General features: G+C 35.2%; 2 protein-coding genes across 2 annotated transcripts; both read left to right on the top strand.

The window, feature by feature from the left end:
* Positions 1-4870: 4870 nt before the first annotated feature.
* On the top strand, positions 4871-8481 carry LOC125063303 (zinc metalloproteinase nas-4-like). The gene is made up of 6 exons (XM_047669702.1): positions 4871-5010; positions 5154-5363; positions 5461-5573; positions 6005-6215; positions 7445-7581; positions 8220-8481. Exons 1-6 carry the CDS (start codon positions 4890-4892, stop codon positions 8424-8426), a joined length of 999 nt encoding a protein of 332 aa, XP_047525658.1. The 5' UTR covers positions 4871-4889; the 3' UTR covers positions 8427-8481.
* A 962-nt stretch (positions 8482-9443) lies between these two features.
* Positions 9444-14159, top strand: LOC125063306 (zinc metalloproteinase nas-4-like). Its single transcript, XM_047669709.1, has 6 exons — positions 9444-9561; positions 9855-10067; positions 11136-11245; positions 11773-11983; positions 13184-13320; positions 14011-14159. Exons 1-6 carry the CDS (start codon positions 9444-9446, stop codon positions 14116-14118), a joined length of 897 nt encoding a protein of 298 aa, XP_047525665.1. The 3' UTR covers positions 14119-14159.
* The last annotated feature ends 207 nt before the right edge of the window (positions 14160-14366 follow it).

The following is a 14366-nucleotide window of genomic DNA, read 5'->3' as shown; positions in this document are numbered from 1 at the left end:
ACCGCTGAAGGGCGGTAGCTGAAATAGATTCGATTTTTTATTATCTGTGATGTTCGCTTTACGATGTGCTTATCTGAGACAGATTTTTGGTTAAGTGCGTGTCAATGCTGTCAACTGTTTTGATTTCAGGGTTCCGCAGTTAAAACTGTAAAAATCACTATGAACACCAAGCTTGCAGATAAATTTACGATGTAACGTGATAGTTGTAATTAAAATTTTGGAGTCATTTTTTTTCTTAATCGCACGCCTTAGGGAGTAAAGAAAATAATAAGCCTTATAATTTATTCAACAAGTGGCCTTGTTGGTAAGACACATAAGAAAAAGAGAAGAAAAGAAACTATGAAGTTACACAAGTTAATTAATTTTCTTCTTTACTTGTTTATGAGTATTTTTATTAAATATGGCCGACGAATTAAAAGTTAATATACCGGTTTCCACAAAATAAACTCTATATTTTTTTGTCTCCCAGGGGGAACAGAAAAGACGTTGATCTGTTAGTTAACCTTTTTAAGGTTCTGTTGTAATAGTTATGGTTTTTGTCGCTATGTCTCTAAGAAGCTTATTTTAAAGCCGCGCGAATATATTTTTGCCTTTAAGTTAGTTTCTATTTAAGTATGTCCCAATTTTTATTTAATAAAATGCAAATTATGTAAAATATTTAAAATTAAACTTGCGAGAAATACAATACGCCCAATAGTTCTTAGAAGTGTTCGACCACCCCACGCACGCCTAGTATCAGTTTCATGGGCGCATACGCGGACCGCTCGTATGACAGTAGACCGTGACCTGCCACTCACATGTCATCGCGTCTCCACAGATGAAATTTACGCATTATTTATTTATAAGGTGCTTATATGTTAAGAATAATTCCTTCATGTGTGACTTTTAAAGGCTTACTTCACCTTATTCATTGATCATTGGTAATGGTTGAAGCTCCTTACAAACATTTTGTAAAACAAAAAACATTGCGATTTAAAAGAGTGGCGGAGAGTTTATTGCCAGTTATTCTCGTCTTTTCTACACCCTTGATTTGAGAACTGGCAGTAAATGTAAAATTAAAAGCATTTAATATGTATTTCTTCATTGACGTTTATAATATTACATTGTGTTAAATAACAATTAAAAGAATTTGAATTTCTTGGTGAGCCCTTCTGTGTGTACGGCGCCGATTTTTCTCTGATGTTTTCGTCAAAAGCAAAATATCAGAATTGTACGTAAAAGCTTACTCCAATAATACCCTAAGTTATGTAAATAGTTACGCAGTTTGTTGGATTCATTTAGATTGAATTCCTCGGTCGCCAAAAACTAAGTATTCGTGATATTGAACTTGTTTCCTATTTCACATCAAGGTTTTAATATATTATATTATAATTATCAAGTTAACAAATTATATTGAGGTCCTTAATTAATAATTGCTTTCTGGTAGCCTTTCAGTCGAGAATAGCACAATTTCTGACCGATTCGTCGTACTTGTAAACTAATAAATCTGATGACATTCATCGTATTTAGTTCAGTAATTTCAGAGATGAAATTTGTCCTGACTTTATTTATGGCAGCCACGATATGTAGAGATCAAAGCCGAGGTGAACATCCCGAGGGACATTTCTTTGACTTTGTTTTTTAGTATGTTGCTTAATACAAATTTATCAGCATAGTAAGCCTGCACATATTGACAGCTCTGTAATGTAAGGTAACATTATATGATTGTTATCTAGCATCGCTTAGTTTCTTTCGTTTATTAATAATTATTTATTTATCCTTTTTCCGCAATTAGACTCCTAATTGGTCCGTTGTGCGTAAAAAAACAGGTATGTTTGTGTTTTTCTTTCACAGAGTCTGTCAATATCCTCTAACAAAACTATTTTGTTACTATATCAATTAATTTTGTATGCCTGATCCCCAAGACACTTAATCATGCGATTTTCGCGCGGTTCGCTGGACATCACGCGGCGGGCATAATTACTGCATTATGAATTAAAAGAAAAGCCCACATTACATACACCACACACAGTTATTAAAAAGCTTTTGAGCACCTAATCAAAAGGTTTTCACTCTCAACAAATAACTGGTACACGTACTGCGAGTTTGGAGGCCGAAGGGTTTGTTGCTACTGCTTTGATACACTATGATTTAGGAAAATGTAGTGAAAGGTTAAAATGCACACCACCACATCCTTTCAAACTATAGGTACGCCTCTAAAAAGACATCCATACCTATCTACACCGAGAAGACACTCGAACTCAAACTAAATTTAAAAAAAATTGGTTTTCTGTAAAGTCGGTTTACGGACGATAATTTTACGTGATAACGTCATAAGAAACCATGATAAAAAATTGCACACTTTTAAGAATTGAATTGAATTATTATCACTAAATTATCATTATTTTGTAACAATCAAAAAACAAATATAATATGAGATTATATCGCTAATCAAATTCTAAAAATGCAAGACTATTTAACTTTTTTGCTGCAATTGTGGTTGTTATAAACAATGGAATTCCGCTATATCTATTATCTATCCTCTATCGCTTGTTCCGCGCTCTCGCTAGCACGCTCGGCTCAGGCGGAACGTGACAATGAATCATGTTATGCTCGGCTCAGGCAGAACGTGACAATGAGTCATATTTATTCGTGCGTGCAGTCGGCGTTCATCGTTGTATAAGACGTTATCTCGCCAAAAAAGGTTAAAGTATCCAAGCCAGCATCGCTGCGCATTTTTTGAGAACGGCTCATCCATGGAGTAACCAATTTGCGAAACAATGTCCCAATTCGTCCAAGCAACCCGCCGAATCCGAAGCAACGACTAACAACAATTTTATGACATATGAAATATAGAACACATTCCTGGAATCAACGGGCTGACCAGAGCAAGACCAGAGTCAACCTTCGCAAGACTTATATATGACTTTTAGAGAATATCGGACAAAATTTGATACAAAGTTTCGGTAAAGCTTACTCGTCGAACGAACTTCCGTCGACCATGTTATTTTTTTATCGGTATTTTTTATTAATTACCTTCACTGACAGATAGATAAGATTTGATGTATATTATGTTATGAAATTAAACTCATTAACTTATATAATCTATATATAGGTAATCAATAAATAGAAACCGTTGTTCGTACATTAAAAAAATGTTAGCCTAGGCCTGTTCCTAGGAGAGTATGCCCCTAAGCTGTGCTGCCATAGTAGCTAGCGAGCAAGTTATCTATTTGATTTGCTCATGCCGCAGACTATATTTTAACATCGATAAGGAATATTAAGGACCACGTCTGCCACTATGGTAGCGCTGCGTTGTCAATTGACTCCTGCTTAAAACTGTAAAAAAATCAGGTATACTATATCAATTACTCGTGTCTACCCTTAAGGCTGGCGTTTAGTTATGTGTATAGCGCAAAATAAAGCGCCTAGCTGACGGTGAAAAACTATTTTACGATTTCATGAAGCGATCGGACATATTACCAAGATGGGTTATCCGATTAATTGTTTTTAAAGTTAAACGCTGATCATGTATTTCTATAATAATATTGAATATTTAAAAATAATTTATTACTTACGTTCGTTAATAAAAAAAACACAAACATTTATCCCACTATTACTAAAGCCATGTTCATCGTAGCAGTCATCACGTGTGTCCCGACATAAAGGTCGCATTGCTCCTTGGGGATGTCATAAAAAAAACTTGGGCGTTTTGTAAATTATAACTTATTTAGACTTTCGCTTCTTAAAGACACCGGCTGGACTATTTAAAGGACCAATTAGTTGATTACGAATTTTTATCGAGAATTAACTATTTTGTATGTATGGTGTTGGTAGAAATATTATAATACTAAATCGTAGATTTTATCAACAGTTGTAACAACTTCAGCAGTAAAAACACCTAATACAATAAATAAAATAAGAATTATTTCTTGTTGAAAACGACTTTGCTGTTATTTTTTTACTACTCACATAACAATAATGAGCCCACCGCCAGAAGGATCGCGTATGTGAATGGGCCTTTCGAGAATGTAATTGTGTGGAATAGCGGCTCTGTTCTCTATAGTATGCATAATTAAATCTCTTTGGTAGTGTAGTTTATAACCATTTCTATAGGTAGTATAACTGCTCAGTTGTGGAACGACGGACGCCGAGGTGATACGGATGGTATATTGTATTCTGCCTTGAAGTCCGATGATGAAACTCAGCTGCAGGTCCGAACAACTCCTCTGAACACTCTTCATGGTAAATGCGGCAGAAGATGCCAAGGGATCAAGCCGCACGGAAAGTGAGTGGTCGTTGACGATTCGGATCGCTTTTCGTTGAATACGGTCAAGCGGAAGGAGCTGCTACTGGAGAGCTCCCGCCGAGAGGTGAGAACAGTACTCCATGTGGGGTCAAATTTGCGATTTATAGTGTTGCAAGCGGTGGCCCGGAGAGAAGTACCGTCTCGCTTTGCTGAGCACATCAATTAAGCCTTCTCTTCCAAATAACGGCGAAACTGAACTCTTGTTTTACGAGATGTAAGAAAAATCCATTAGTGCACAGCAAGGTGTTCAACGCATGACCAGATATTCGTACTTTCTAAAAGAAAGCTCACAATGCTCGCTACTTTGTGTTGGGCTCATTAATGTATGTTCAAAATATGTATACTAATCAAATGTAATTGTTATACGTATACGTATTTATAGTTAATGCAGTCCATGAAAACAAAAGCTCTTTTATCGCAGAAAGAGTCAGGAGTTTTACACGGTTACATTTTTTGTGATACTAATAATGATGACCCCTTTAAAATACCTATTTATTATATATATCTACATAATTAGGTGATTATTTGAGGGGCATTATCTGTGATTGCAATCAGTACACTATAAATATGTGCCACAAACTTCATAAGTTTAGTTTGAGCAATGATGCTTCGGTTTGCTGTTCTGTTTTTGTTAGTGGGGGCGGTCGTTTGCGGGCCCTCTCCCAGGAGGACCAAGGCGGAAGTGGAGGAATATAGACAGTTTCTTCAGAAGAGCAAACATGGTAGTTGACATCATTGTAGAATGAAAGCGATCAAAGTTTCAAAAATATAATTTTAAAAGGCTTTCGCCTATAGGCGACATGTTTTGCTATTGAAGTACAAGTTGAACCGACATCCATGAGAATATGACCATGACAAATTACAGGAAATGCCTACCGATCATCATCGAGCGAGCTTAACCCATTCGGTAACATCTGGGAGAAGAGTGGAAAATTCGAGGGGGACATCTTGTTAGATGACCGTCAGATCGATGAGCTGGTCGACTCTTTCGCTCAGGGAAAAGCTGCCTATATCCACCCTAATACCAAGTGGCCTCAAAACACTTTGGTATATGACTTCGCTCCGGGACACTTTAGTAAGTAGTCGTTGCTTGATTTTTGTATCGCTTTATGGCCAAAATATAACATTCATAAATCTGATGAAAACATAATATGTTAATATTTTCTATTCAGACCAACAACAGAGGGACTACATCGTTTGGGCTATCGGACACATCGAGCACTATTCTGGCTGTGTAAGATTCCGCAGAAGGAATTCAAATGACAGAAACTACGTTCTTATTACGGTAAGCAAAGCAAAAATTGGTTGATAAAAATCATCCAAACTTAAAATAGGTTTTACTCACGAAAAAATAACAATTTAGTTTTATTATGCCTTTGTTACCACAAACATACATAGAGCAGTGTTAGCCTAGTGGCTTCAACGTGCGACCTTTTTCCCTCAGGGCGTAGGTTCAATCCCCAGCTGTGCACCATTGGACTTTCTTTCTATGCACTCATCTATCATTCGCTCGAACGGTGACAGAAAACATCGTGAGGAAACCGGCTTGCCTTAAACCGAGAAAGTCGACGGCGTGTGTCAGGCACAGGAGGCTGGTCACCAGGCTTATAAGTTTGACAAATGATCATGAAGCAGATTCAGAAGTCTGAGGCCTAAAAAGGCTGTAGCGCCACTCATTTATTTTATCACATCTACAATTACTGTTTAATCTCACAGGGCGACAATAACGGGTGTTATGCCAGCGTCGGTTGGTGGCATGACAGAGGCATCCATACTTTGAACTTGGCGCGTTCCAATCCTGGAACCGGCTGTCTTCATATTGTCGTCATTATCCACGAATTCCTTCACACCTTAGGCTTCTTCCACATGCAATCCACCTACAACAGATACAATTATGTAGCAATTCATTGGCAGAATATGCAGCGCGGTAAGTGGTTTTTGTATAGTTTTGTAACTTACTAATAGTCCAAAAATAGTTATTTATTAATTTCATTTAGAAGCAATGTGAGGAGGTAGGAAATTACTCGCTTCCAGCGTAGCTAGCGTAGTTCTTCTCTTCCGCCCTTGATTTGAGAACTGGCAGTTAATTTTAAAATTAGAAGCATTTCATATATATATACCTATATACATTGATATATAAAAAACCCAAGATGCACAATCAACGTCTAAAAAACGTCCTCAAAAAATGAGCGCAACATTCTAAATTGTGCACTCATTTCAAATAGTCTCGCGTCTAATAAGTGGAGTCGATGTTATTTATTTGTGTTTTTTTTATAAATAAATTTATGTACTTTTGAACTTTTTTGTGTGTAGTTTTTGACAAATATATTTACTAACAAATTATTTTTTAATTTAAAGAAAAAACTTTTTAACGAGATTAAAGTTAATTATTTTTATAAATTTCCAACTATTTAACATCCAACACCTTTTGTCTTTAGTCACCGTGACCACGCACGCTGTAAAGCACCCGAAAAGTCGGATAAATTTAAAATTATGTTAAATAGTTGTAAATAAAAAAGTCATGTTCGACTCCACTCAATACCTTGTCCTACCGACCACGGTCGGTCGTAAAATGTTATTGCTTTAAGTACGTATACACTGCGTTGTAATAACAACTTTAAGCAATTCGCGTAAGGTTGATTTTGCAATAATATATGCTTGTAACATATACTGTTATAGACATACTGTTATAGAAAATGACAGAAATAGTGTTTCGGGACACTTTCGAGCGTTACTTTTATTCGAGACTGTGCATCTTGGGTTTTTTATATATCAATGCCTATATATTAATTTTTCGACGTTCATAATAATATGTGTACATTGCGTTACCTATATGAATAAATGATTTTGACTTTACGTTCAACAACTTATAAGTTCGTAATTTTTCAAGTAAGAGGGATATTAGAATTGAATTCTTTTAATAAAGAAGCAACAGGTAACCGACTGCAGATATTCTGTTGACGATCGAGCAGCCAGCAATTGAATGATTCGTGTTTGGAGAGAAGGGAGCCAGTAATCTATCTATATTTCTATACTCGAGGCCAGAATCTTCATAAATATAGTTTAAGTAAAAAATTGAAAAAAACAATTGAACTTCGTCAAGAAATGATTTAACACTGAAGAAGGTAGCAATTAAACAAGCTTAAATGTGTTTAGGTATGGAACACAATTTCGAGAGGTACGACCAGAACTTGGTGTCCAACCTTGGTCTCCCATACGAGCACATGAGCAGTATGCATTACAGTTCCCATGCATTCAGCATCAACCGTCAACCGACTATAACTGCCACAAGGGTAAGTTGAATTTAACTGAACTTAATCTAACTATACATAAATAAAAAACTTTTCGTCTGATTTCATGTGAAATTATATAATAGCCATTAGACATAACATCGGTAAAATGGAACGGCAAAGAGCATTTTATCCGTCGCCAAAAATGGATTGTCTTCGTAGGGTATGGTTTTTGGGATGCAGATAGGAGATCGATCGACTCGTCACGGTCTGATCATCAGATTGTTTTCAATCTGAGATTGTGGATTATTTATTGGGTTCGGCCGTTACTCTGTAACTCGCAATAGCGATTCCAATAACGAATTTAGTATTAGCTAACATGACAGCTAATGCTAAACATAGATGGCGCTATTTACATAATAATAAATAATTGTGTGATTAAATAAAAGATCGCGTTTTTCAACATCTTAATTCACTAACTCTCAATAATTTTTATGATTCCTTAATGTTTATTTTATGGTGACATACGTTTTCAATTATTGTTAATTGCATCAATAATGATTATCTTCTTGTTGTATCTGAATTAATATGTACATAAGACATCGATAAAAAACAAATAAAAGAAAATGGCACCTATTAACAAAAAGTCGGTATAAATATATTATTACACATGAATCTATCCCAATGATCTGGCATTTTAGCAACACAACGGCGTCATGGGTCAAATGGAGTTCGTGACCCATTATGACTGGGTGAGACTGTCCAGACACTACAACTGCCCTGGAGCCTGGAGCGCGGAGTACGTAGAACACATGAAAGAGGAAGTTGAGAGGACAAAACATCTAATGGCTCCACCACAACAGGACGATAAGGTCCAAGAAGAGGTAGCCCAAGAAGAATTGGCATAAAAACCAATCACTTTCATATGATTGACACTACATTAAATAAATAATTTCAGATTTAGATTTTTGTTTTTTTTATAATTAAAGCTTTGTACCCCTTGAACCCCTTGTGTATTGGAATTATTACGTTCCCGGGTAAAATTTAACCAAACAACATTTTATAGAGACCACATCAATATTAAAAATCTTTTATGATTTTCCATTTCCATCGCATGAAAACATAATGTATCCCACAAGTAATACATGTTTATTAATTTAGTGCGATTGCCAAGTCAATATATTTATTTAAAACATAAGATGATTAGGTTAGCTTATTTCGTAATAACTTGAGACAGAAGGTCCCTGTAGGGATGGAATTAATTACCCGACCTGGTTAACAAGTTATGTTTTTGATGGTTTCTGCTTTCTTTTTGAAGATGCTCTTTTTTCTTTCCGGTGCCTTCTATTTATTTCTAAATTCTGCATTCCATTATATTATACTCATACAGGTACACTGATTCTTTCACTGCAAACGTAACTTTGTATTGCTGAAAAAATATATAGAAAATTGGCTTGGTGGGATGGAAATTGAAATGATTTAGGTGTCAATTTGATTTGGGATCGGCATTGGCACGCAATTGGCAACCTCACCCAAGCGAAGCACAAGATGCTTTAAGCGATATTTAAATATAATACAAAAAGTTACAGCAGGATTTGAATACACCAGCCTTTAATCTTTAATTAATAAATTTATTAACTACTACCAACTTTGAAAATTACAGAATACCTATTGATTTATTGGCATTTTTAAAAGTGATAATACTGACGCCGAAAGCTCTATCCGAACAGTTCAAGTGTTCATAGAGCAGGCCAAGGCTAACCCCAGTTAGCAAACTCATATCACAAAGTTAGCAATGATCAAGTAGATCAAATCTTTCCCAAGATCGCCTATTCTTTATCTTGAGTAATGTTAATCATTGATTAACAACTTGATACTTGATTGATATAAAAGTGAGTGTAATTAGATTATATTATATTATAACAATGTGGCGGGCTGGTGTGATATTGTTCGTTTTAGCAGTGGCGACAGCGTCTCCCCCTGTCGTGCGAACGAGGGAGGAAATTCAAGAATATAGGCGATTTCTTGAAGCGTCAAAAACTAGTAAGTGGTATTTATATTTTGTGGAGGCGAACCTATTTTTATATCGTCCTGGTCAGTCACACAGCAAAGCAGACCGTATGCGCAGGATTGTATCCAAGAATCCTCTAAAGGATGATTTGTCTATTGAAGATGATGATTTTAAACAAAATCAAAAATCACTAAATTGAAATGTTTAAGTAAGATTAGTTCACTTAAGTAGGGACTCCCTTTTCTGGTATAGTTAAATGGTTGGAGACAGCAACTGCAAAGGCAAATAATAAAATGTATGAATATTTCATGTGATGTTTTTATAGGCGATGGCAATGGCCTCCTGGTCTTCAACAAAATATCCCCCCTTGCGAATCCAGAAGAGAACAGTGGCAAATACCAGGGAGACATAATTCTGGATGATTACATGATAGAAGCCATGTTGGAAAGCTACGCCACTGGTCGTAATGCCTACACCTGGCCCGACACAAAATGGCCAGACAACACCGTGGTTTGGGAGTTTGGTGAAGGCGAATTTGGTATTTTGGGATATCTTTTATATTTTTTAAGTAGTATTTCCTACCTCACTAAAGGTTAAATTAATAGTATAACATTAAGCTAAACTTTGTTTCTCACATAAGAGTGAAGCCGAAGTCTAATGTTATTGATTAAAAAAAAGTTGTTTTGTAAAATTAGCGACAACCAACGCTTGATAATTAAATCTTATCTTAATTATACAAAGCATAGAAAATATTACTAATTACAAATCACCACATTATATTTAAATACACGAGACCCAAAAGTCATCGTTGATAAGATTATGTCAATTAGTAAAGGTAAAAACCGATATTATATCGAGGTTACTTTAATGGATAATTGTTAGGTATTAAATAAAAAAAATTCTAGAAATTCAATAATTACCAATAGCTTTTTGTTCAGTTTGAAATGAAATCGCAAGTATTAAATTATATATTTGACACACAAGTTTACCAATCCGATAGGGTCGAAACTTGTTGATACTCTATCATAAAAAGTACCATGAACTATAATAATATCCGTTAACTTTACACATTAAATAAGTACTTTTTCCAATAATTTAATCATCATTTAGGGCTACTCACACAGCGAATTCGAATCGCATTGCAAAAATCTGCGCGCTCGCCGGACCCATTGCAAGAACTTCCGATTTAAATCGCGCAAATTCCTGCGATAGCACGTCACGCTCGGTGACGACTATTACGAGTAAAATCAGCGTTAGTTGCGTTTGTAACGTAATAAGAGGATGAACCAAAAATCGCCATTTTTTAAACCTTTAAAAACTGTGCAACACTTTTCCTAAGGACCGTGAAAAACACTGCTGCACTTGGCTACAGGTGAAGACATGTTCAAATAAACGTGTCAACGCCGGTAAAAAGCGAAACATAAAAAGTGGCATTAGTATACAGTGTAAGCGTATAAAAATATCGATTAAAACGTGCTTAGTAAAAAGTAATTTAGTTGAAAATTTTAGATTTTGAATTACCCTGACTTTACAGCAATGGTAATCATGTTTTATCAATAAGTACTTTGTGTAAGACCAATACATTAATAGAAGGTAATTTGCATAGGTTCCATACAGCAGGCTGCGATTGAAGACGCAATTGAAGACATTCAGAACCACACGTGCGTGAAATTCCGCCGTCGTGAACCAGAAGACACGGCTTATGTTAAACTTACGGTCAGTTTGCGGCTCGATCGACGTGTACATTTGTTTTAAATATTTTGGCATAAACTAACAGTAAATGCAGGACATACATACATTTATGTAGGTAGGAATTAAGGCTAAGGTATAACTTAGTCTGATTTTGCTCGGAATTTCTATTAATTTGTAAATGTTTAAGAGTAGTTATAGTGACATAACTACAATAGCTAGGCACATGATATTCATATGTTCTATGATCAATAGTTTTCGCAGCGCTGAAAGATATTTTATAGGAATTTTTTACACCTTGGGTAACATTATTGTTCTTTTAGGAATTTATTAGGAATCCTTAATTTTTTATTGCAATTAAAATAGCCTATTAATCAGTGATAATGTAGCATTCAAATTTTCAAAATCGGTCCAGTACTTTTTGAGCTAATTCGTTACAAACATCCATACAAATCTTTATAATATTAGTATAGATTTATATCTAAAACCATGATATAAAATCATAGGCGAAGAAGTCAACTAAAATTTTAAAGTGTAAATATTGTATGTTTTAGGGTGGTTCTGGCGGATGCTACGCCCACGTTGGCTACTGGAAGCCGAGGGGTGAGCACACCATGAACCTGGCTAGGAACATCCCTGGAGCCGGCTGCTTCCGTCATGCCACCATAGTCCACGAATGGATGCACATACTGGGCTTCCTACACATGCAGTCCACGTATAATAGAGACAATTATGTGAACATAGTAACAAAGAATCTTATGTCAGGTTAGTGAATTTCTAAGTTCTGCGTTTAATATAATATTATCGTAATGGGAAATTGTCTATTAAGCGTCATTTGTCGCGTAAATACCATAAATTATTTGAACCTTTAAAAGGATATTAGAGAACGGACAGGAAGAATTCTTACTCATGAAGATTATCTAGATACAGTAATCCCACTTTTAACACGGGAGATTGGTTTTGCGGCATATGCTCGCATAACGCGCTTGTATGACCCCATATAACGCGTTATGTACCAATAATTTACATTAAACTTTTCTCGTTAAAGGTAATTTAAATCGAATATTAAGAAAAAACTGTCCTAACGAAATAAGTGCGTACAAATTATAAATGGCACAGGACAGAATTTCTGTAAATTGTTCAGGTGAAAGAAGCTTCTCTTGCTTGAAGAGAGTAAAGAACTACCTACGATAGACTTTAAGTCAAGAAAAGCTAAACGCTTTAGCTCTCTTGTGCATAGAGCCAGAGCTAATGAACAAGATTTCGTACGACGATATAATAAATGATTTTGCGAATTCAAAGTCTCGCAAAAAAGTATTTTAATGCTTTTATAATTTAACTTAAATCATAATGCTAACAAATAATAAAGAAAAGATATATTTATTGTATTGTTTTTAAACTGTGAGTGTAATAATAAATGTTAATCAACGTTCGCCAAATGTAAGTTTTTTACGTAAGCTTAATTCATGTTTTGTAAGTATTGTATAGTTTTAAGACATACCTTACCTTACTTTAAAAGTGGTATACGATTGAGATATTTTTTCCTTAAAATAATGTTTTTTGTTAATTCTTTGCTGTAAAAATAGTCAAGGATCTAACACGGTACCATAGTTCTCAATAATAATAACTAAATGGGAAAAGTTGATGTAACGAGGATGATGGAGCACAAATTATAAAGTTGGAATTTTATTGATAGAAAATTGACATGATTGGGACTAAGATATCAAAATTTAGAGGCGGAAAAAATTGAATAGCCTACGGGCGGCAAATCTATAATAAATCCGCCTCTGTAACAGAAATATAAAGTGAAATCCGTGTTATAAGACTGACTGAAATCGCGTGATATGAAAATGCGTTATAAGAGTACCGTGTTATAAGGGGTTTACTGTAGTTAGTTTTAAATGCATGCTTTGTTGTTAGCTTTTACGTCTATTTACTTACTAATTAATTTGTCTCAAATTACAGGCACAGAACACAACTTTGACATATATGAGTCGGATTTGATAAGCAACTTGGGTATTGAATATGACTACGTCAGTTGTCTTCACTACGGACCATATGCCTTCAGTGCTAACGGAGAAGCAACTATTGTCGCTTTAAAGGTAAATTACCGATTATTTGCCTTCTCAGGGCAAGACAAATAGTAAGTTAATCTGAATAGCTACGCAACGATAATATTTGGTTAGGAAAACTGCGCTGAGTTGGCGTATTTGGACCTCAAAGGAACTTACATGCATAGTTGTAAAACCTTTTTATAAGGTTGCACTGCACGTCTTTTGTTGCTATTTGTTTAAAAAATTGCGCATTTTATTCCAAGTAATGGATTTTAATAAATTACAAAAAAATTACCTTCACCCATTTTTCATTATTCTTTATGCCGCTGTGCCTGACACATTGTTGATTTTTCTACACAGATCTCAATAGCGCACATAAAGTGAACATGAATCTAATATAATAAATTCTCGTGTCACAATGTTCGTTCCCATACTCCTCCGAAACGGCTCGACCGATTCTTATGAATGTTTTTATGCATATTCAGTATTTTGCATCAAATGTTAAGGGTGGTCCTACCCCAATTTTTTAATTTTTTCAACAAAACTCTTTGTTTTTATTTTTTTATGTTACAAAATACAAAAATACATACAACCCTTAATTGTCACCCCTCTACGACCAACCTCTATTTTTTATGATAGTTATTTTTATTGAACTAATTTCTTTTCCTACAAATAATATACACGACAAAATAACGTTTGCCGGGTCAGCTAGTAATTAATATAAATGAGTTCTTTCAGGAACACGAGGGTACCATGGGCCAGCGCCAATACATCACGAGCAAGGACTGGCTTCGCATCAACCGGCATTATAACTGCGCTGGTGCTTGGGATCAAGGAAATGTGTAAAATCATGTTAATCTGTTTTTAATAAAGTTTATAAACGTTAATACCTACTTTATTCAGTGACACTTACAGTGGGCTCGCGAGTGCGTTGCCGGATTTTTTATAAAATAAAAAATATCCATCATAAGGCCAGAATGTTGGAAACGAAAAATTTAATAAAAAAATAATGCCGCTACAACCTTTTAGGTCTGGGCCTCAGATTTCTGTTTAATGATCATTTGTCAATATAATAGGCAAGTAAGTGATCAGCC

Source organism: Pieris napi, chromosome 3 (assembly GCF_905475465.1).
Source record: "Pieris napi chromosome 3, ilPieNapi1.2, whole genome shotgun sequence".
In the NCBI taxonomy this organism is placed as follows: domain Eukaryota; kingdom Metazoa; phylum Arthropoda; class Insecta; order Lepidoptera; family Pieridae; genus Pieris; species Pieris napi.
Note: the sequence above shows the minus strand (reverse complement) of the source record. Positions and strands in the feature narration are given on the sequence as shown.

What these genes read in the sequence shown, in the direction of transcription:
- LOC125063303 (XM_047669702.1), top strand. Translation starts at nt 4,890, where the DNA reads ATGATGCTTCGGTTTGCTGTTCTGTTTTTGTTAGTGGGGGCGGTCGTT. An exon ending in TCTTCAGAAGAGCAAACATG is followed by an intron (nt 5,011 to 5,153) that starts GTAGTTGACATC and finishes GACAAATTACAG; the next exon opens with GAAATGCCTACCGATCATCA. An exon ending in CGACTATAACTGCCACAAGG is followed by an intron (nt 7,582 to 8,219) that starts GTAAGTTGAATT and finishes CTGGCATTTTAG; the next exon opens with CAACACAACGGCGTCATGGG.
- LOC125063306 (XM_047669709.1), top strand. Translation starts at nt 9,444, where the DNA reads ATGTGGCGGGCTGGTGTGATATTGTTCGTTTTAGCAGTGGCGACAGCG. An exon ending in TCTTGAAGCGTCAAAAACTA is followed by an intron (nt 9,562 to 9,854) that starts GTAAGTGGTATT and finishes ATGTTTTTATAG; the next exon opens with GCGATGGCAATGGCCTCCTG. An exon ending in CAACTATTGTCGCTTTAAAG is followed by an intron (nt 13,321 to 14,010) that starts GTAAATTACCGA and finishes GAGTTCTTTCAG; the next exon opens with GAACACGAGGGTACCATGGG.